This window comes from Perca fluviatilis, chromosome 9 (genome assembly GCF_010015445.1).
Source record: "Perca fluviatilis chromosome 9, GENO_Pfluv_1.0, whole genome shotgun sequence".
Classification (NCBI taxonomy): Eukaryota; Metazoa; Chordata; class Actinopteri; order Perciformes; family Percidae; genus Perca; species Perca fluviatilis.
Window position 1 is genome coordinate 35,917,273 of NC_053120.1, and position 22,751 is coordinate 35,940,023.

At 43.2% G+C, this 22,751-nt stretch overlaps 1 protein-coding gene across 1 annotated transcript in view; it reads right to left on the reverse strand.

The window, feature by feature from the left end:
* LOC120565714 (cadherin-2-like) overlaps positions 1-22,751 on the reverse strand; it is a 111,794-nt gene that overhangs the window by 19,242 nt on the left and 69,801 nt on the right. The window contains exons 5-13 of the mRNA XM_039811674.1: positions 21,703-21,858; positions 14,887-15,031; positions 14,594-14,764; positions 12,262-12,401; positions 10,720-10,905; positions 8,609-8,862; positions 5,938-6,080; positions 3,892-4,125; positions 940-1,173 (exon numbers count right to left, since the gene is read on the reverse strand). Coding sequence (XP_039667608.1) covers positions 940-1,173; positions 3,892-4,125; positions 5,938-6,080; positions 8,609-8,862; positions 10,720-10,905; positions 12,262-12,401; positions 14,594-14,764; positions 14,887-15,031; positions 21,703-21,858 — 1,663 coding nt within the window. The remainder of the gene's footprint in view (positions 1-939; positions 1,174-3,891; positions 4,126-5,937; positions 6,081-8,608; positions 8,863-10,719; positions 10,906-12,261; positions 12,402-14,593; positions 14,765-14,886; positions 15,032-21,702; positions 21,859-22,751) is intronic.

Genomic DNA, 22,751 nt, shown 5'->3' on the forward strand with positions numbered 1-22,751 from the left:
ACTAGATGGCGCTCTTGCTTTAAAGAAAAAGGCTCAAGGAATGTCAATTCAGTGTGCTTTCAACCCCTTGCTGTACAGAGAGTGCCATCTAGTGGGCTCAGAAAATAAGGAACATGCTTCACGAAGCTTTATGAGGCTTCATTTGGCCATCACTAATTTTCACCAAACTCAGACTCTGTTTGTTGAATCTGCATTGATTCAACTGTGTACTCATTTTTCAGGCTGAAGTTAGTGTGTGTTAGAGGTGTCTCTATTGTTTTGTCCACCTCCATGTACATTTTCAATCAGTTTTCAGCCTAGTAGATTCACACTAGGTAGAGCATGTCTTCCCTAGCCTCGTGAGACCGTCCTGATCTCGCGAGCTCCAGTTTTCCACTCACAGATCAGTCTGGCATCCTAGGATAGAGAAAATGTGGAGCCGTTCGCCAAACGACAACATAGGTGGTGATAGACAGATGGTTTATCCAATCAACTAACCAGTATTGTCGCCCCTTCCCAAAAGTTCTCCAACGGTAAGTTCCCAGATGGATATGCCGAGCAAATGCGAAGCAATCCATCTGGCGGAGTCAGGTTATGTCTTCCCCACAGCCTGCCACAACAACTGATGTAATGTCATTTCACAAAGTTTTGAAAGCTTCAGATGTCAGCTTTAAAATTATATACACATTTTATTCACATTTTCTTTCAGGTAGAGTAAGCAGAACATCCTTTTATCATTTCTTCATACTTTTATGTTGATATTTTATACTGTTTGAAATTCAAGGTCTACTAAGTCCTACAGCCACACTTTTTCTGAGTAGCCAGTAATGTAGCTTTCTATTTTCAATAGAAGTGTAGTGTGTGTCTGTCTGTGTGTGTGTGTGTGTGTGTGTGTGTGTGTGTGTGTGTGTGTGTGTGTGTGTGTGTGCGTGCGTGCGCGCATGTGTGAGGGAGCCTCACCTAACAGTATGATGATACAGATGAGGATGGCGATGATGGCTCCGGTGCCCAGACCAGCGGCGATGATTCGCTCCATGTCCACACAGTCTCCATGGTGATCACAGTGACAGACCTTGACTCTCAGATAGGACGTGTTGGACATGGGCAGGTTGCCAGAGTCTGTGATCATGATGGGTACCTCGTAGATCCCACTGGCCAGGGAGCCGATCCTCAGTCGGAGCTGGGTGTGCTCGCCTGGAGTGTGATGGAAGGGCAGATAGATGGAGAAATTGATAGGCAAGTGTTGCGTGGTAATTCCTCACGTACGGACTTCATCCTTGGACATACACTTCCACTCAATTACACTGGGAGCTGCTAATGGCTGTCACTGGTGCAGCTGGGAGGTTCTTGGCATTGCTAAAATCATTTCAACATACTGTCTATCACTGATTGATAGAAGAGTTCTGCATATTTATTTAGGATACCAATTAAAGTCGAATCAGACACAGAAAGAGAAGCTTTGCCCAAACATTACACCTGCCTGACCTCACAAAAAACTATCAGTTACTGTGAGGTGACTTCCAAAAACTACTCAAGTAAAAAGGAGAATACAATATATTTCTAAATAGCTACTGCCACAAAATACACCCAATGCTCAGCGAGTCCAACAGGCCAAGATAGACCTTGTAACGTGGCTTTAATCAAGAGGAGAATGCGGATAATTTTCTTGTCAGGAGGATTTGCAGGGTGCGAACTACGGGGACTAGGGGGAGCTCGGCTCCCCTTAATAAGACATGGGCTCCCCTGAAAACGTGATTTGTGAAATTTTGGGGGGTCTCTAAAAATATTGACAATGTGTCATTTTGACGTGCAATTTCAGTTTTGTGTAATGTGATCATCGTGAATTATAATGTGTAAAACTGCAAAAATATAATTCATGCGTGAAGGTGATTTAAACCCAATTCACTTCAATAAAGAAAACTATACATGTTATTCTTGTTATGAGCATCAAGGCGTGGCGGCGCTGCGGTGCAAATCCAACTCATGTTTAGTAGGCTACATGTTAACTCAAAGATTCGTAGAAAAAATATAAACATTGGAGGCCATTAATCGGTGCGCAAAGTCCTTGAAATCCATTCTGCAGTAAGCATCATATAGCCATGGCAAAAAGAAAACAAGGCAGTTTAATTAATTTTGGTTTTACTAAGAAACTGTGTAGCGTGATGGCGTTAATGGCAATTACATTCACCTGCTGCAAGCCCTGTTAGCACACCTCCCACCGGGTGACAACGCAAGAAGAAGCTGAAGAAATAATGTCCTCTCTGGCTGAAGATGATCCTAACCCGTCTCGCTCCTCTCTCCCATTAAATTGGAACAGCCAGCAGTGGAGAGCCTGGAAGAGCCCGTATACATGGCTGTTTGTTAAGGATGGAAGCTTGGGGTGCGTCGCTATGGTCTAATTGAACGGAGGAATTCTGGTATTCTTCTTATTGTTTATATATTTGTGGGTGGCTGTTTGCCCTATCTATTCCTGTCGATAAAGTATGATAGGGTAAATCCTGTATAGTGCATACACTTGTAGCTGTTATGTATCTTTGTAAGTTGCAAGCGCACGACCCCCCCCCTGCGTGGAAAAAAAGTGGGCTCCCCCGAAGGCCACGGTATAGTTCGAACACTGAGGATCGGGTAGGTTCAGCAGAGATGGGCACTCCAGGCAAATGGGTATAAGGAGTGGAGGATGATAATTAAAACCAGGCTGGACCTAATCAACAGGGAGCAGCGGGAGCATCACAGCAGGACGTCCTTACATTTAGAGGCTGGTGCAACATCGTTCAACAGTCACCAGGCATCAGCACTTACAAACCTTTCTAGAGTTCTGCTGCATCCTTATGACGGGCCCCCACTGAGTACTGTATGACATCTTATAAAATAAATACAACAGGAGTCAGCGGTGACCGGAGGACATTCACAGCGGACGCCAGAGACAGGAGTTACCATCTCCACCCATATATGACCACCCGTTGGAAGAGCCGTATTTACACCACGTGATAACAACCAGTCCCATTCTCTGAGCAAGGCTGTAAGCCCTGACATGAGCCAGGAATTGGACTTTGAGTTTGGAATGTTATATATATATTGTCTTCTGTAAATCGACGTCATCGTAAGTCTGTTAAAGCAAGACTCCAGTCAATTCACAAGTCCGTATGAGCAAATTGCAAGTCAGAATGTCCTTTAGGTCTGTTAATGCAGACCATTAAACTGACACAGAACTTAAAACATTTCACTTTCAAACAGTATTAGTATTAGTTTTTTTTTTTTTTTTAAACAAAACTGAGACCATGTCCTTTATTACACCCACCTATTTAATAAATAAGGCTTTATTATAATGTTATTGCTTTTTTTTGGGATAAAAGCGTGACACTGGATGTTCTCAAGTCAAGTGTTCAGACTCAGGTCTCAAATAACTCCCGTCTCCTTGCAGTCATGTCCAAGGGTCTTAGGGTGGCTTGTGGCTCGGAGGTAGCGAGGTTGCCCCTCAACCGGTTTGATCCCAGGCTCCTCTGGCCACAAGTGTCCCTGAGCTAGACACTGAACCCAAAGTTGCTCCCCAGGTTCTGTATGTATAGCTGCCCACTGCTCCTAATAGTCAGGATGGGTTAGGGCGCCTGGTTAGCTCAGTTGGTAGAGCGGGCGCCCATAAATAGAGGTTTACTCCTCAACGCAGTGGGTTCGACTCTGACCTGCGGCCCTTTGCTGCATGTCATTCCCCTTTTCAAGTCTAAGCTGTCCTATAGAAATACAGGCCTAAAATGCCCAAAATCGTAAAAAAAAAGGATGGGTTAAATGCAGTAATTAAATGTCACTACATTGTACTGTGTGTATGTGACGAATTAAGAATAAAGTTTCGTGTTTTTTTTTAAAAGTTTCATCAAAACAATGGATAATTTTTCGGACACGTGATCTCATACTGACCATTGAGGCGAGTGAGCGTCCAGTTGCGGCGTACGTCCGACGGACGACTGGCCAGCTCGAAGGCGAAGGGTCCCGCGTTAGGCGTCAGGTCGGGGTCACTGGCTGTGATGTTGATGCCGTTTGGATCTGGCCTCTCACACATCTCCACCTCAGGGGGGAACACGTGAGGTGCGTTGTCATTTATGTCCAGCAGGTACATCTGAAGGGTGCCTGTCCCGCTGGCAGGCGGGATGCCTGGACACACAATCAGGATGTTGTTATTGTTGAACTGTGTGCGTGCATCAAAGATTGACATTCCTCTGTAGGGAAGTCAGAAAGTATTGAGAGACACTAACACATTAGTTTGAGTCTTTTCACTGGATTTGTTGACCATACCAAACAGTCCTTTAAATAAATATTCAGTTTCATAATGCCTCATGTCAGAATGCACAACCTATACAGCAAAATCATTCCCAGTAGATTTTTGGATGCAACACATGGGGGATAATCGACGATGTGGTTATTGAAAAAGAATGCACGAAGCTGGTTAACTACAACTGCAGAGTATGCACACACTACTGCTACTGCATCACGTATCTGAAATGAATGCATGCCCTCTGTATTCTTCATGGAGACAGTATAAACTACAGTATGCTCAGTAATAGGAGCTGACCGGTGCACATATGGTGACCGTGGAAACACTGTAACCTCTTGCACAAGCTTGCGTGTGTTTGTCCTTATGTTTGAGTTTTTTTTTTTAATCAGTGAGCTCCTTGCAGTCCGTGTGTGCTCGACAAGGGCAGAAAATGTGCTAAGACATTCAGTTAGCAGGAAGCTCGGAGCACAGCGGGGTCTCTGTATGGAGAGGGAGCCGGGTAGAGTGGACGGATGGAGCGGCTGCTGCTGCTGAATGACATTCCTCTTGAACAATTTTTCCACTTTGAACAGAGAATCCTCTTTTCTATGGCTACAAAGTGCAGTTGTGATCAGGACAAGGGCATTTCTTTGGGAATGATGTACTAAATAGGCAGAAAAACATCTCCATCAGAAATCAATGGGACTACTGTGTCCAAAGAACTGTCTATGCAATACTACAAGTCTCCCTGATCACGGGAGTAAAGCATTGGAATGTAATTAAAGGTGGACAGTACAATCTGTTGTCTTCAGAAAGAAGTCTTCCTCTTCCCATTACGTGAAATAAGAGCTTGACTTCAGGCTGGAATCCTGACATGTTGGCAAAAACCCAGCCTAAATATGCTACAGTATATTCAACTGGGAAAGAGACAAATCTATCAGAAAGCTTGGGTACCCAACTCTGTACTCTGTACTGGCCGCATTACGTTGGAACTACTGGGTACCAATTCACGTTAAATCAATCGTGCCAAATTGTGGTAGTTGAGAGCACGTGAGCGTGAGCTCCTCTGTCTTCTCTATCTTCTCTTCTGCATGTTTCACAGAGAGCTCCTGTGCAAGTCACAGTGAGTCAGCGAATCGCCGATAAACATGCGAGACGTTTGGGATCGAGTCGAGCCAAAAACCATGCACCGCCCACTGATCGAACAGCAGGAGCAATCTTTCTCATTTTACAGCTAAACACTAAAATATGTTTCTGAAAAACCTTTGAGGCAAGAAATAGGCAATTTCTGATCAGTGCTGCCTAGTTTGACAGTTTGATCGAAGGAGACAGATCATCTGTCTCATGTAGTACTGTCAGGATATAGTGACAGCTTGAGTAAATATGACAAAGGCCTATTTTTCATAAAAGTTACCAACTGTAGCTTTAAGCTTTTTCTGAGTAGCTAGCAATGTAGCTCTCTATTTTCAATAGAAGTGTAGTGTGTGTATGTGTGTAGTGAAGATTAGTTTATAGCTTCACTATATAGCTAATGTTTCCAAGTAACACTTCAGAGACTCTGCAGAAGCTGGACAGTAAAACCAGCCCCACTGCAATTGTCGAAGGAGCACTGAGGCACGGTGAACACGATCCACCACTGTGTGTGTGTGTGTGTGTGTGAGTGTTGGGGGGGGGGGTTACTACAGGACAGCAGTGCAGCCCTGGTGTCTCACCGTTATCAGAAGCCATGAATGTAACGTTGTAGAGGTTGTTCTTGACGTAGGGAGACTCTCGGTCAAGGACGGCGATGGTGGAAATCCGACCATTAACCGGGTCAATCTCCAGCCAGTTAGCAGGGTCGTACATCTTGGAGTACCTGGGTTCAGAGAGAGAGAGAGAGAGAGAGAGAGAGAGAGAGAGAGAGAGACTGCATGACAAACCAGCACAGAGAGGCTTCTTTATCTGCTCCCCTGGCTGCAGGCCAAGCAGCTACTGGGGAGCTGATATATAGAGGCTGCGGCACTCTCATAAGGCAACCACAATTCATGCATTTATTCTCACTGGAAATGATTCTACCTTTAACAGATTGGAAAAATTACATCATAAAATGTATTTGTCAGTCAAAATGTGTTACGTGTAATGTGTTCTAGACTTGTAAACAACCCATAAGCAGACTGAAGCTTCAAATCCCTGTCACTTGCTGAGGAAATGTATTTATCCAACAGAATGTACTTATCCTCCTACATCTGCATTGCTGTAACAACAGGCATAGTCATGTTTCAAACAGGACAGGACAAATAGCACAGCTTTCAACAAAGGCCAGCAGAGCTGCCAATAAGCTAGTGTAAACCACCCATGAAGAGGGAATATTGTCCATTTGTTATATTTTTAATTGCTGAGATAAAGAGTAGAAAGGAGCAGCGCCAACAACGGAATACAAAGCAACAAAAAAAGAAAAATCATAAACCGAAATGCTCTCCCTGGCCCGCACTACACCACACAATACACTCGCTTCATGTTTGTGTGCACGCGTAGACATGTTTTTGTGAACACAGTGTGCGTCCATCATTAGCTGTTGCTAGGCTACAAAGTCTTCAGCAGTACATTTAGAAACACATAGTGGGATGTAAAATAGAGAAGGATGGGGACAGAAAGCAGAGTCCTGCAGAATCTGTGCTCTGGTTGTTGTCGAGCTGTTGGCTAAGTGCTGCACATTTCCTGCAGTCAAGATGTTTGTACAAAAAAAATAAAAATAAAATAAATCCCTTTAGCTTTTATCTCAAAATGGGGCTGCCACAGAGAACAGCATGCCGCCCTGGCTAATTGAGAAGGCAAACATTCACCCTACACACCAAATTAAATTGTGTTGTTGAATTTGGTTACTGATAGATGTTGAGAGAGAAATTTTGTTGTGGGTTTGTTGGGTCACACGTCTTCTTTAATTTAACATTTTAGGGTATTTCCATAAAACTGTGTGTTTTTGATATCAAACTGTTCACAACAAACTCAGCCTACCGTATAGTGACGTCCAAAGCAATGTGTGAAGAGATAATTTGACACTAAAGCTAAAACGTTGATGTTCGCTTTTTGAAATTCCTCAACTCTCTTTTGAAAATAAACTTTAACTTATGATGTGTTGAACGAACTGTTTTGGTGATGGAAATGAGTTCACCAAAGTCTTCGGTTCACAAAGTACTGTAAAATATGGCGAAAATAGTAAAAATATGTCGGAAATTAAATTTTGTAATATTGAGTGTTGGACGCGCTAGTACGTCTTTCATCCTCAGAGGGTTAAACTAAAGTTGTAATGTACAACCTGTGAGTGCAAGAAATTGGTAACACTTTACTTGAAGGTATCGACATAATCGTGACATGAGACTGTCATAACTATTACATGACACTGTCATGAACCTGTCATAAACATTTATGACTTCTGTCATTAAGTGTCATTCGGTTTTTGTTATGACAAGTTGACATTGTTCGGGTTGTGTTGATTATGACAACTTGACATTAATCAAAGTGACATTACCAGAAGATGTCTTGGTCATGACAAGTTGACATTACATTTGTTTAGGATGTCTTTGTAATGACAACTTGACATTAACCAGGATGACATTACCAGAGGATGTCTTTGTCATGACAACTTGACGTTAAATTTCTTTGGAGTGTCCTTATTAAGACAACTTGACACTAAACGGTCATGAACGTGTCATAAACGTTATAAATAAGTCATAAACATTTATGACTTCTGTCATTAAGTGTCATTTGTTTTTTGTCATGACAAGTTGACATTGTTTGGATTGTCTTGGTGATGACAACTTGACATTAATCAGGACGACATTACCAGAGGATGTTTTTGTCATGACAAGTTGACATAATGTCATCCTGTTTAATGTCAAGTTGCCTTAATAAGGACACTCCAAAGAAATGTAATGTCAAGTTGTCATGACAAATACATCTTCTGGTAATGTCATCCTGGTTAATGTCAAGTTGTCATGACAAAGACATCCTCTGGTAATGTCATCCTGGTTAATGTCAAGTTGTCATGACAAAGACATCCTCTGGTAATGTCATCCTGGTTAATGTCAAGTTGTCATGACAAAGACATCCCAAACAAATGTAATGTCAACTTATCATGACCAAGACAACTTCTGGTAATGTCACTTTGATTAATGTCAAGTTGTCATAATCAAGACAACCCGAACAATGTCAACTTGTCATGACAAAAACCGAATGACACTTAATGACAGAAGTCATAAACGTCAATGACACGTTCATGACAGTGTCATGTAATAGTTATGACAGTCTCATGTCACGATTATGTTGATACCTTCAAGTAAAGTGTTACCAAGAAATCAATAGAGAAATTGTAAAAAAAAAAAAAAAGCGTAGCTTCAAGCTTACCGGACAGTTTGTCTCATGAAGCGGTCGGGGTCCTGGGCAGTGAAGGTGGTGAGCAGAGAGCCTGCAGGCAGACCCTCTTCCAGTTTGATGGACTTGGGATTGGGGCTGAACTCCGGACTCTCGTTGATGTCCAGGATGCGTACGGAGACGGTGGCTGTGGACTGGCGAGGCAGGTGGATGCCACGGGCCAGCGGGACCTCGTTCTCCGCCTCCACCGTCAGCATAAAGGAGCGGCTCAGCTCAAAGTCTACGGGCTGGACAGGATATCAGGGACATGATACACTGGATGCACAAACTTGTGAAGGTAAATATGGCGCAAAATGCGAGAGCTTGTAGACTTGATCTGAGCACTTGTAGAATATGATGTGTATGTCTGCACTTTTATGTTAACATTTGCACTTGTAAAAAATACCGTTCGCTCTCCTACAGCATCATACTGCACTAATGCAAGCAGACATTTCCTACCGCTGCTGCGTGTGGATTTTAACGTGAAGCAGCCACAGTAAATGTAATGTATCTGTCAAAATAATTGTTGCAAGAGAGAGCTGCAGGTAGTAGCCTCTTACTGTAGTCTGTGGGAAGCAGCACATCTACAACACTTTGGATGTTCACCATCATGCTGTGAGCAACAGCGGTCTAACCTAACTCACAGAATGACAGTAAACATCCAATTATTGACTCTCTTCGTTCTTGAAACACAGTGAGGCAATGAAATGCTTTGTTTGTCAGTGCTCTCAACAGAAACACCAACTGCTGTGCTGATCATGATGAAGAGAAGCCACTGGCAGAGATGACACCGCCCCAGTGTGGGACATACATGTCCTGTCCAACTGTATGTAGGATTAAACATGCTTGCTGTGGGACGCGTGGATTGAGCATGCGCCCCATGTACTAAGCGTCAGTCCTTGACGCAGCGGCCATTTGCTGCATGTCATTCCCTAAGGCCTAAAATGCCCACAAAATAATCTAAAAAAAACAAAAAACATGCTTGCTGTTACCACCAGTATCCACAGGTGTCCCCAAATCAACTAAAACTGAAAGCTTAAGGGCCCTATCTTGCTCCCGGTGCAGCGCAAAGCCCGACGCAAATCCCTTTGCTAGTTTAGACCGCCATTTGGCGGTGCCTGTACCCGGCTCACAGTCACCTATTGGCGGCTAAACAACTGCCTCTGGTAGCCGGCGTCCTGGAGCTCTGTAGCGGCTAAATACAACCAGCAACTGCTGCTGGGATTTTATCGTTCTATGGCACTATAGACTGTTCACGTTACAGCGCTTTACTTAGTTTAAAATACTTGTATTTTAGGTATATAATATATGGTCTAATGGTGAAGTAGCATTGATCACTTTTAGGGGGTCGTACGTTTTGTCTAGCCTGGTCCTACCAGACTCTCGTACATTTCATTTGTACAGAGAGTCTGGCCACTCTCCGTTGACAAGTGTTAACTTCCTTGAAGCCGGGTACTCTGTTGAAGTTTCAAACTATTGGATCTGCCCAGAGCCACCCTGGATCTGCCATAACCAATCGCTAACGCTTGGTCGTGACATCGGCTTAGCATCGCTAGCGTTAGCCTTAACCAACTCCTTCACCACTAACGGAGCGATCTGGAAAATCATGCTTTTCCCGAACCCTGTGGGGTGGGGGGGGGAAGGCCACAACATCATGGCCACCAACTAAAACTCAGCAAAGATTGTTCTTGCTCGGGCTTTAACTTCTGGATATTCGGCAGCGTTGCCACAACGGACCGAATGGCTTCGCTCGCATCTTTCTCCGCCGCCATTACGGAACTACAACTCAAACTAGCGCATGGCCTCAACGTCCTCGTTCTCAGCCACTCCCTCTGTTCGCTGATTGGACCGGTAAAGATTTGACCGGAGAAAACCTGCGAATATACCGCGACGGTGTACCTAAGGAAAATGAAAATTGAGCAGAAGTACGCAGGAGGGCGGAGCCAAGGCTAAATTTTGTCCTCCACTTACTGGGGATAAAAAATGATTCAGCAGAGGCAGAATATATAGCCAGAAAGGGGGAAATCCCGCGCATCCCCACCAGCAAATCGCACCCTGTATGTGTGTGTGTGTGTGTGTGTGTGTGTGTGTAGACCCAATCCCACCTTGACCACGGTGAGCAGGCCCTCGTTGGTGGTGGGGTCCGTGGGGATGGAGAAGCGTCCAGTGGGGTCTCCAGCGATGATGCGGTACACAGCGCTCCAGGCTGAAGTGTGAGGCTGGTCTTTGTCCGTCACAGTCAGGTTAGCGACGATCACATTCACCCTGTTCTCATGAACCTCCCCGAAGAACTGGAAGACAAAAAGACAGACCTGTTGAAGGCATTTCTTCTGCAGCATTAAAGGTCCCATGACATGGTGCTCTTTGGATGCTTTTATATAGACCTTAGTGGTCCCCTAATACTGTATCTGAAGTCTGTTTCCCGAAATTCAGCTTTGGTGCAGAATTACAGCCACTAGAGCCAGTCCTACAATGAGCTTTCCTTAGTATGTGCCATTTCTGTGTCTGAAGCTATTGAGGAGGAGAGTGGGAGTGGCAAGGTGGAGGGTGGGGGTGTGGCCTTGACCAACTGCCACTTTTCTCGTTTGAAAGCCATGATGTCTCTCTCTCATGGGCGGGCCAAATTCTCTGGGCGGGCAAAGCAGAGAAAGGGGAGGTAACCTTGCTCCTTATGACCTCATAACAAGCAGATTCCAAAACGGCTCATCTGAGCTTTCATTTTCTCAAAGGCAGAGCAGGATACCCAGGGCTCGGTTTACACCTATCAACATTTCTAGCCACTGGGGGACCATAGGCAGGCTGGAGGAACTCATATTAATGTTAAAAAAACTCATAAAGTGAAATTTTCATGCTATGGGACCTTTAACACCCATGTGTCAGCGGCAGCGCGTTAACACCTGGGTACAATGACCGTAAACAAATGTGTGACCAAAGTGGAGATGAGTGCTTCTGTTTCGCAAAATAACGACCATGTTTCCCACAAACCCTGCTTCGTCCTGTCCAACCTGCTCATTTTTACTGAGACAGATAAACAGATTGGGCGTTTTATTTGGCTTTTCACTCCTCCACCGTCTGCCACTGCCAAGAAAAGCTCAGAGAGCTACAGCGCCTCGCCCGTCGTTTGCTGTTTAGAGCCATTACATTTCCTGTGTGAGTCAGGGTTTCTGCAGGTTTCACCAAGTCAAATTTAAGACCTTTTTAAGACCATTGGGAATGGAATTTAAGACCTATATCACAACATAAAAAAAACAACAACAAAAAAACGTACAAAGTTATTTTTTTCCAAATTGAACATTGCTGTGTATGAACACAGGTTAGACGCTGGTTATGTCAGTGGTACAAACACACACACACACACACACACACATGCACACACACGCTTCTCCTGCAGTCCACCCAGAGAAAGGGTGGACTGCTCTTTTGCTCCGAAACTGTGTTTTCTCACAAATTATTTCATCAGTAAAGCATGTGCTGGCTCTGGTTCCCTGTGTGCCTGTCTATTTCTTTGTTTTATGTGTGTGAGTGTGTGTGAGAGAGAGAGAGAGAGAGAGAGAGAGAGAGAGAGAGAGAGAGAGAGGTGTGTGTGTGTGTGTGTGTGTGTGTGTGTGTGTGTGTGTGTGTGTGTGTGTGTGTGTGCGTGGACCTACTGTGTCCGTGGTGAATTCTGGGGGGTTGTCGTTGACATCAGTGACCCTGATGACGGTGGTGGCGGTGTTGGACAGGCCGTAGGTGGGGTTCCCTTCCATGTCTGTGGCCATGATGATCAGGGTGTACTGGGTGACTTTCTGCAAAGACACACAGAGAAAAAAAATATGCTCAACAGCTACACATATGGACCGTTATGATTATGATTATATTACTATTTGGATGGATGTCAAACATATATTAAACAAGACACAGTTTAAATATTGCAGCACATACCATAGTTAGATATATATCTAATTAAAGACATTTGACCAAAGTGTAAAGTTTTTCTGTCAAACACCAATACAGCTGAGGAGTCAGTCATCAGAGAGCTAATGAGTGCTGGATTTAACCGGGGGGTCTGCACAATTTTATTAATGACTTTATAATATAATTTTAATGGTAAAAGAAAATCAAAAATCTAGATTATATAGGTAGAGTATAATATATTATATAGGATATAATTACAGGTACATAGACTTTAATGTAGTGTCCCAGGCCAAACCTTAATCTTACTTTTCTAAAATTAAAAAGGTTTTCAATGTATTGTTCAGACCTTAATTACAACAACAAAGTCAACATAACTTAAACAATAATTCAGATTAATTACATCTGAGGTTGACAGCTCCTTCTTAATTCTGCACTGTATCACATGGTCTTTATAAGCAGAATACGTTTGCTCAGGCTACATCTCCACTGCTACGTTTTGGTTTAAAAAGGAATATCTTTTGCTACATTTCCCCCTCTCATTCCCCCTGCTCTGGCGTTTCCGAGTCCCTAAACCAGAGACATTTGGAAACACTTCTGACCCGTTTTGGTTTGGAATCTGTGGGGTTGTGTTGCAGTCTCAACGGCCGCAAACTGAGACCTTTGGCAACATCGACACTGACGCCAACGTTTCTCCCTCTGGTTGGGTCTTATCGATCACAGCGTTTCGTTCTCTGAGACTGAGGGCCCTATCTTGCACCCGGCACAGCGCAAAGCCCGACGCAGTTGTCAATTTCCAGTCCAGCGCCCACGTCGTTTAAATAGCAAATGCACCTGAGCCCATCTTTGCGCCCATGGGCGTGCTGGTCTTACAGGGAGGTGTGTTCAGGTGAATTCTTGGCGTATTGTATTATAGATGCAAATGCAATGCGTTAAACGCGCCATCATAATAGCAATGTGCCAAGGTACAAACGCAGCTGGCTATTAAAGGAAATGGGAGATGACACTCCGACACTCCCCATCAGTTTTTTCACACCCTTTTATTCAATCGTCAAACGAGCAAAAGTGGATTTGGACACGCCCTGAACGCACCTGCGCCATGCGCTTCACGCCGTGTGTCGGTCTTAAACTAGCAAAGACACTCGCGTCGGGCTTTGCGCTGTGCTGCGCGGGGTGCAAGATAGGGTCCTTAGTGCGGTTGGAGGTCAGATCACGTTCTCGCCACAAACGAACCGCTCCAGAGTTGGACTGAAAGCGTACAGAGACCACCTTTTAACGGAGGTCTTGGTACGCTTGTTTGGTCTGCTTTTGGTGCACCTGAGTGTGATATCTGTGTTTACATCTGCCCAAACAACGGTACCCAGGGGAGCACCAACTCCAACCAACTTGAATGGCACTATTCAACATAACTATATGAAGCAGGTGTGACAGCACCCTTAGATCATCTGGATAAGCTGTTGCTACATTTACAACCTGCATCTTCATTTGAATGCGCGCGTTTCTTTCTTTCTTTGTTGGTTGAACCAAAACTGCGAAAGTAAGACCCAAGCTGAGCATGAAACTCCATTTCGGACCTTAGTAATAGTTTTAGGAAATGATCTTAACTAAAGCTACAGTGCACTAACTAGCTGTGTCTTTATAGCGAGTATACATCACATATATGACCACCTGCTGTATAAAAGGTTAGTGAGTGGACTTTTGGTCAAAAAGATGAAGGAGATATCCTTCAAGGATTAAATTGCACCATGTTTAAGGAATATATGGACACAAGTGACTAAGTGTAATTGTGCGTTGAGAATGTAAAGATTTAGATTTTCAGACACGTACACAGCTATCTAAAGAGAGCTGATGAACAAATCCTTCAGAACATAATCTGTCTTGCAAATAGCATGACGGAACAGAGTGGAGAAAACAGCTCCAAGCTGTCTCTACACAGCAGGCTGGACAGACAGCTGCCACGCAAGACATATTCACACGCACACACACACACACACACACACACACACACACACACACACACACACACACACACACACACACACACACACACACACACACACACACACACACACACACACACACACACACCTCGATCGAGGCCTGCTGCCACAGTGATGATGTCACCAGTCTTGTTGTTTATGGTGAACATGTTGGAGGAGGGACTCTGGGGATTCTGGGAGGCGATCTTGTATCGCAGCATCCCGTTAGCAGTTTTTGGATCATCTTTGTCCACTGCTGTCACCGTCATCACAAAGGATCCTGCAGGGAAACACACACAGTGAGTCAACAAAGATATGCGTGTGTGCGTGTGGTATGTGTGGTGCATGCGGTCTCGTGTGGACATAGCGTCCGCGCGTGGGTGTGTGTGTGTGTGTGTGTACCAGGCTTGGATCCCTCAGGTACAGAGCCGTTGAAGACGGTGTGTGTGAACTCTGGTCTGTTGTCGTTCTGGTCGATGACGTTAATAACGATGTCGATTGGGTTCTCCACCTGATTACCATTCAGGTCCACCGCGTGGGCTCGCAACTGTTAACAAACACACACACACACACACACACACACACACACACACACACACACAAAACACACACAACACACAACACAAACAACACACACACAAACACACACACCATCACTGCTTTAAACTGGTTTGTTAAACTGTACCAAGGCAAACTTTATTCTTACTCAGCAACTACGAAATTGTATAATATATATATATATATATATATATATATATATATATAGCAGCTAGCAGCTCTAAATGATAATAACACCATGTTTAACAGGTAATGTTTACAATAAGCTTAAGCATTAAGCACAGCTGAGAGTGCACTAGTTATGCAGGTATTCTGTCATAAACTACAATATTTGGATTATTCAGGAAAGTCAGGGGACCACCAATGTAGGATTATCCTCTGGGGGCCTTAAATATATACTGTACATTTCATAGTAAACCAACAAATATACAGTACGTGGATCGTAAAAAATATTGCAATCAATATTTAGCTGCAAGCAACTGTATAAAGAAGCAGAAGCACTTCAGTTTGAATGTGTCTTCCTTAATGCCGAAAACCCACCAAGTGCGTTCTGTGGCGAGCTGCCATGCAATGTCTGTGGAACGCTGCGGCAGCCACTCCGCGCTCAGCGAATGGGTACAGACTTAAAGTTGGGCATAGTTTAACTTTTGATGGCCAATTGCGGCCAGAGAATACCCACAGCCAATTAGTAAACAGATTCCTTTGACTCCAGTGACACATTGACCAATGTTATAAACTACTTCTTCCTAGAGCGGAAGATCTTTGCCTGAACACGACAGGACCCGATGGGTTCGGTCTTAATTTCTAAGTGACTCATTCTTGACAAAAGGCAAAAGAGCTGTGTGCGTGCGCGCATTTTAATAATTAATGGCTGTAAACGGGTTTGGGCTTTTAAAATGCTGTCAATCAAAATGTACTTGTCGTGCTCGGGCCGAATTCTGTCGGGCTCGGGCCGAATTCTGTCGGGCTCGGGCCTTGTCGGGCCAAACTTTTAAGGCCCGATTACAGCTCTACTTCCCGGCCTGAAACACAGGAACATTTCAGCGAGCCGCACTGCGCTGCTGCTTGGTGTGTTTTCAGCACATTATCCTTCCAGTTTAACTCGGTCGCAGCCTGCATGTGTTGTGCAGCTGTCCCAGCAGTTTTGAACTTGGAATATATTGTGATGCATATTAGCCTCAAAATCATCAACTACTGCAAAAGAACAATTAAAAACATGTCATTGCAAAACATTTCCAGTTTTTATAGAAATGCAATAAATGTCACAATAAATGTCACAATGAAAATCAAGACTCTATTTTTATAACCGTGTCTGATGTTAAAACTAGAGATGTTCTGGTACCATTCTTTCCTTTCCAATACCTGAACTTGCGTATCGGCCGATACAGAGCACCGACCTGATACCAGTGTGTTAAAATACAAATCATTGACAGATGGGATGTGGTTTCTATCTTTGTTGTTACACTCTTTGTGAAACATGAACAAACACAAACAATTAATGACACAGAACAATATTTTATTATCCAGTTTGACAGCTAGTCATAACAGAAAAAGAACGTAAATAAACTACTTTAAAGTAGATTTTCTTCAGGGCTAAATTGCGTGGTATCAGATCGGTGCATAAGCTCCAGTACTTGCCGATACCGATACAAAGCATTTAACCCTTCTGTTGTCCTCGGGATCAAATTGGACCCGTTATCAAAATGTGTATATTTAAAAAAATATATATGGGTTTCTTTTCCAACCAAATTACCAAGGAAAATAACATGGATGGTTCCAGGTTCGCAAGTACAGTTAATGATCACTACTTTCATTGAATTTTGAGTTTGAGTTTTTTTATGCAATTTTATAGCATTTGAAAAAAAAATGAAACGGTTTCTGAACAGTATTCTGACTCAACTTTGACATACATGAGTCTTTGATTACCCATCAACATACACTCCTCTAATAGCAGCAGACATTTTGACTTGTCATAGTAGGAAAAGCACAGCTGAAATTGATAACCTTAACGATGGCTCAGTTCCATCAAGTGTCCCAGTAAGCTATTTCAGTGAGTCAGCATGCCAAATACCAGGACCTCTCCTAAGTGGAATGCAGCCATCATTAATGGTTTAATACCAGGACCTCTCCTAAGTGGAGTGCAGCCATCAGTAATGGTTTAATACCAGGGCCTCTCCTAAGTGGAATGCAGCCATCATTAATGGTTTAATACCAGGACCTCTCCTAAGTGGAATGCAGCCATCAGTAATGGTTTAATACCATACTCTCCTAAGTGGAATGCAGCCATCATTAATGGTTTAATACCAGGGCCTCTCCTAAGTGGAATGCAGCCATCAGTAATGGTTTAATACCAGGACCTCTCCTAAGTGGAATGCAGCCATCAGTAATGGGTTTGAATACACCTGTGCTTTTCCTGCTACGACATGTCAACATGTCTGCCGTGAAAAAGGTCTATTGACCATGAATTCCGAAAAAATAAGTGTAACACTAGTGGTAATATGTCCGTGGCGTGTATACAGTACTGGTGGTAGTGGAAAAAAGCATCAACAGTAAACGCGAAAACATAAAAAAAAAAAGGGTTACAAAAACAAAACAAAAATTTTAAAAAAGGACAAAAATGTCAGAAAGTGTCAAAAAAAAGGGACAAAAATGTCAGAAAAATGGTAAAAATTCTAAAAATAGTGTCACAAAAGTGTTAATTTTCTATTTTGACCCGAGAGGACAACAAGTGCCTAGCCTGGTCCTACCAGACTCTCGTACATTTCATTTGTCCAGAGAGTATGGACACTCTCCGTTGACAAGTGTTAACTTCCTTGAAGGCGGGTACTCTGTTGAAGTTTAAAACTATTGGATCTGCCCAGAGCCACTCTGGTAGCCTGGCTCCCTCTGTTCGCCGATTGGACTGCCAAATATTTGGCCGGAGAAAACCCAAGACTGTACCGCAGACCCAGACGGAGTACCGAAGGGAAATGAAAATTGAGCGGAAGTACGTAGGAGGGCGGAGCCAGGCTAAACAAGTGCATGGTCGGCGGGGGGGGAAGACAACACAAGGGTTAAGGCAGTATCGGAGACTTTTCCCGAAACTGGCATCAGTATCACAACATCTCTAATTAAAACAGCACCTCAATCTTCCATGCTCACTTACAGAAGGTCATTGCCTTTTCCTCTCTATTAGCCTGACGCGCTACTCTATTTAAATGGAAGGATGTAGTTCCTCCATCACATAACCAATGGATTAAAGATTTGATGATGGAGCTAAAAAAAGATATCCGATGCACCCTCAACGGCTGTACTAGGAGATTTTACAAAACCTGGTACCCATTAATAAACTATATGTAAACGATTGTCCCGGCCTGGAACTATAAACTCATGCATTTATTGCTGATCTGTCCTATTTGCGTAAACAAACTAGGACGCACGTGGTTGCAGATGTTGCTGCCCTTTGTTTTTGTTGTTGTTGTTGCTCTGCCTAGTATTAGTCATCTTCGTCACTGTATTGTTTGATGAATGGATAATTCTCTAGGATAATAAAAAAACAAAAAAACATTGTTGGCATTAAATGGTCTTGGACCGTGGATAAGTGCTTCATTCACAGCGTATGGAGCATGTGTATGAGGCTCTCAAAAGAGCCAAAGTCTCCCTCATGAATAAACATGCCGGCCAATCCCAGCCCCCAGCTCTGACAACTACATCCAATCACATGAATATTCATCAGACAGCTTAAATGCAAATCACCCTGCTGCGACTGCAGCTTCCCTCTCCCCTGTGTGAGCGGTGTGTGTGTGTGTGTGTGTGCGTTCCTACAGATCAAAAGGTTAGACTCTGCCTTCAGAGGTGTGTGTGTGTGTGTGTCTGTGTGTGTGGCTGTAATAGATATAGTGAGCAAACACCATGAGTCTTCTTTGAAAGACTTTCCTCTTCATCTCTTTGCATGAGAGAGAACATTTCCTGCAGAGAGTGACAGCGCAGGGGGGAAAATAAAAACGGGGGCATGACATGCGACCACGGCGCTGAGGCAGATTCACCTGGCAAGGGAAGCAGGAGGTAATATGATATGAAATGTACTTTCAGTAAATAGACTGTATAAAGTTTAAAGCGTAATTAATGCTTCTGCGGAGGCTCCGCGCATATCTTTCACCGTAGCCTATGTAAGTGGCCTGAAGTTTCTACTTCAGTGGGTTGGTGTGCGTGTCGATCTCTTTAAGAGAATAGCAGGGACGGCATGTGTGTGTGTGTGTGTGTGTGTGTGTGTGTGTGTGTGTGTGTGTGGGGTAGAGCGAGCGGTATCTTCAGAGTGAGTAGTGACTCTAGAGTCATAGTGAGAGTAACAAAGTGTCTCCCCTGTTCTTTCTGACCACGGTGGGAAATCTGGAGCAGGTAAAGTTAACCCTCTCCTTGATTTCATGTTGTTTATGGAGAAGGAGAACCAGGAAATGAGTCGGGGGGGGGGGGGAGAATGCAACGCTACCAAGCCACGGCCGAGCAAACCAATCAAAGTAGAGCTGGGCAATATATCGATATTATATCGATATCGTAATATGAGACTAGATATCGTCTTAGAATTTGGATATCGTAATATGGCATAAGTGTTGTCTTTTCCTGGTTTTAAAGGCTGCATTACAGTAAAGTGATGTCATTTTCTGAACTTACCAGACTGTTGTAACTGTTCTATTATTTGCCTTTACCCACTTCTGGCGTTTTTCTATTACATGGTACCTGCTCGACTCGCCTCGCGTCCTGCCAACAGGTACTTTTTTTTTTAGTATCACCTCTGTCGAAGTTCCAAGCGAGCTGAGGCGATACCAAAAGGTGACGTGAAAACCTGCAGACTACTGATTGGTCGGAGAGAATCGTCACTAATCACTGCGTCATCATTGCTAGCGACGGACGGGGGGTGTCCTGAACAAAACCACCATTTTTAAATAGTTTCGTTTTTTTTGGCTGCCTCCAGCTTCTTTTGAAACTAAATTTGTTTTCCGGCTGTGGCAAACAGCCACATGCCCGAGAGTCAAAAACAACACACCTTCGACGTTCTGTGTGCGTGTCGCGTCAGGTCACGGCAGTTTCCAGGACGGGGCACCGCGGCTGAGTCAAGTCAAGCCGAGCAGAGCTGGTATTAGCATGGGGTAAGCGCCATTAGTCATTATATCCACATTACTGATGATTATTTATCAAAAATCTCATTGTGTAAATATTTTGTGAAAGCACCAATAGTCAACACTACAATATCGTTAACGATATCAAGGTATTTGGTCAAAAATATCGTGATATTTGATTTTCTCCATATCGCCCAGCCCTAAATCACAGTTGTTGCAGTCTGCGTCGCCGCGACGTGTAGTAACATCTTTAGAGAGATGCACGCCAGGCTACGGCGTAGGATCCCTGTCTCCACGTAGCTACATACTGTATGGTCCCACATCAAGAAATCAAAATGACTCTTTGGTAATAAAATATTCAATAAGAGATTTGTTCGTGCGAGTCTTTCATTTGACAGGATGTCAAGTCTTGCTTTCCATATTTTGATGTTTCCCTGTTGCTGGGATCAAAGAGGCCACACAACTCACCCAAAAGTTACCAAGGAATATGGATGAAATAATCAGACACATGCTAGTTAATGCCTTTAAGGATTTTCAATTTGGACAGAGCCAGGCTAGCTGCTTCCAGTCTTTGTGCTAAGCTAGCCTCACCTTCTCACCCAAGCTCATGTGAGCATGGTATGGTAGGGCTGCTCGATTATGGAAAAAAATATAATCACGATTATTTGGGTCAATATTGAAATCACGATAATTTAACACGATTGCTTGTTGACTTCTAGAAAGATGTTGCAATTATTGAACTTAAAAAAACAGTGGAAAAAGTTAAATAATTCAACATTAAAAAAACACATACAGCTGTGAAATTTGCCTTGATACTTTTCCTATTTAAACTTATTTTTTAATTCAGAACACCATAGAAAATAAGAGTTTACTTGCAAAACGTAATGAGCTAAATCATTGTTTTTCTCGATTATTCTGTTTTTGTGATCATTGGGAGCCGAAATCATAATCGTGATTAAATTTCGATTAATTGCACAGCCCTATGGTATGGTATTGATCTTCTCATCTCACTCTTAGGAAGAAAGCGATTAAGAGAATTTCCCAAAATGTCAAAGTGAAAAACTGTGACAGTTGTGTGCAGCTGGCCTTAGATCACTCCCAGGTCCCTGCTGTTCTCTAACATGGGTGCTTCAGCTCATTTTTAGACCCAATTTTAGGATCAAATCTGATTCTATAACCTTCCATTGTGACTTTTCTTCTGAGAAAAAGTCAGAATTATGAAAATAAAGTCTTTTTTCTTAGAATTCTGACTTCTGACCCAAATACTTTTTGTCACTTTTCACAATTGTTTTTATTTATTTTTTTACATTTTTGACACTTTTTCCACTTTTTTTGGCCCTTTTGACTCTCGCTACTCTGGTTAATAATTCATGATAATGCCGTTGTGAATAGCTCACTATGTTAGTTGCCGGACCACGGATAAAGGTCCCATAATGCAATTCCAAAACGTAAATAAAGAAGTTCTACAGACATTTTCTGTTAAAATATACAGTCACACAACTGTTAATACAGTTAATACAATTTCTGAGAGCGCGACTTGACTGAAAGGTAATGTTGTTCTCACATGGAAGTTGGAGATGTGCTCTCTGTCCAGAGGCTTGGTGACGGACAGCTGGCCCGAGATGGGGTTGATGATGAAGATGCCGGTGGGAGGCTGGTCGGCCCCGGGGCCCGTCACGCTGTACCGCAGCATCCGGTTCTTATCCCGGTCGGAGCGGATCTGGAGCGCAGGCACACGGGGAGCACAAGGACAATTAGAAGATGACTCAAGATTCAAGATTCAACACTTTTCACACCACATTCCGAGCAACTTTGCTAGAAATGTGGTGCAGTGTGATCATTACAAAAAGCAGGACAGTTAATACCCGTTAAAACCACATAAAGACAGATACAGACCCCACCCACACACAAATGCATACCATTTAACCCATAATAAAAAAAGGTTTATTGCACATGTGTCAAACTCAAGGCCCGCGGGCCAAATCCGGCCCCTCGCAAATTATGATCCGGCTCGCGTATCAATTGAGGTTCACAATACATTTTGGCCCACCTAGTTTTTGTTGCTTTTTCTGGCATTGTTGTCACTTTTGCCGAAGTTTTTGTCAATGTTTCTGACATTTTTGCCACTTTTTCAGAATTTTTTTTCACTTTTGCCGAAATGTTTGTCATTTTTTCTGACGTTTTTGCCGCTTTTTCAGAAATCTTTTGTCACTTTTGCCGAAATGTTTGTCATTATTTCTGACGTTTTTGCCCCCTTTTCAAACTTTTTTGGGTGCTTCTTTTCTATGATGGCTGAGGAACTTTTTCCTGACTTCTTTAGGACTTTATGTCGACCAAACTGTAAGTGAGAAGACTATATGACACATGCAATGATACAGTCAAATATATTTTACTTTTTCGATTAAATAAAAGCCTATCAATAAACTAAAGATGTCTGGCCCTTGATGTGGTTCTTATTTTCCAGTGTGGCCCTTAGTGAAGTTGAGTTTGACACCCCTGGTTTACTGGTACTGGTTTTAGGATGTGGGAACATGATCATTTTATTGATGCAACATTGCACATATTTGTATTATTGTAAAGTAGGTGCGAATGTGTTTGTAAAATGGTACAGTA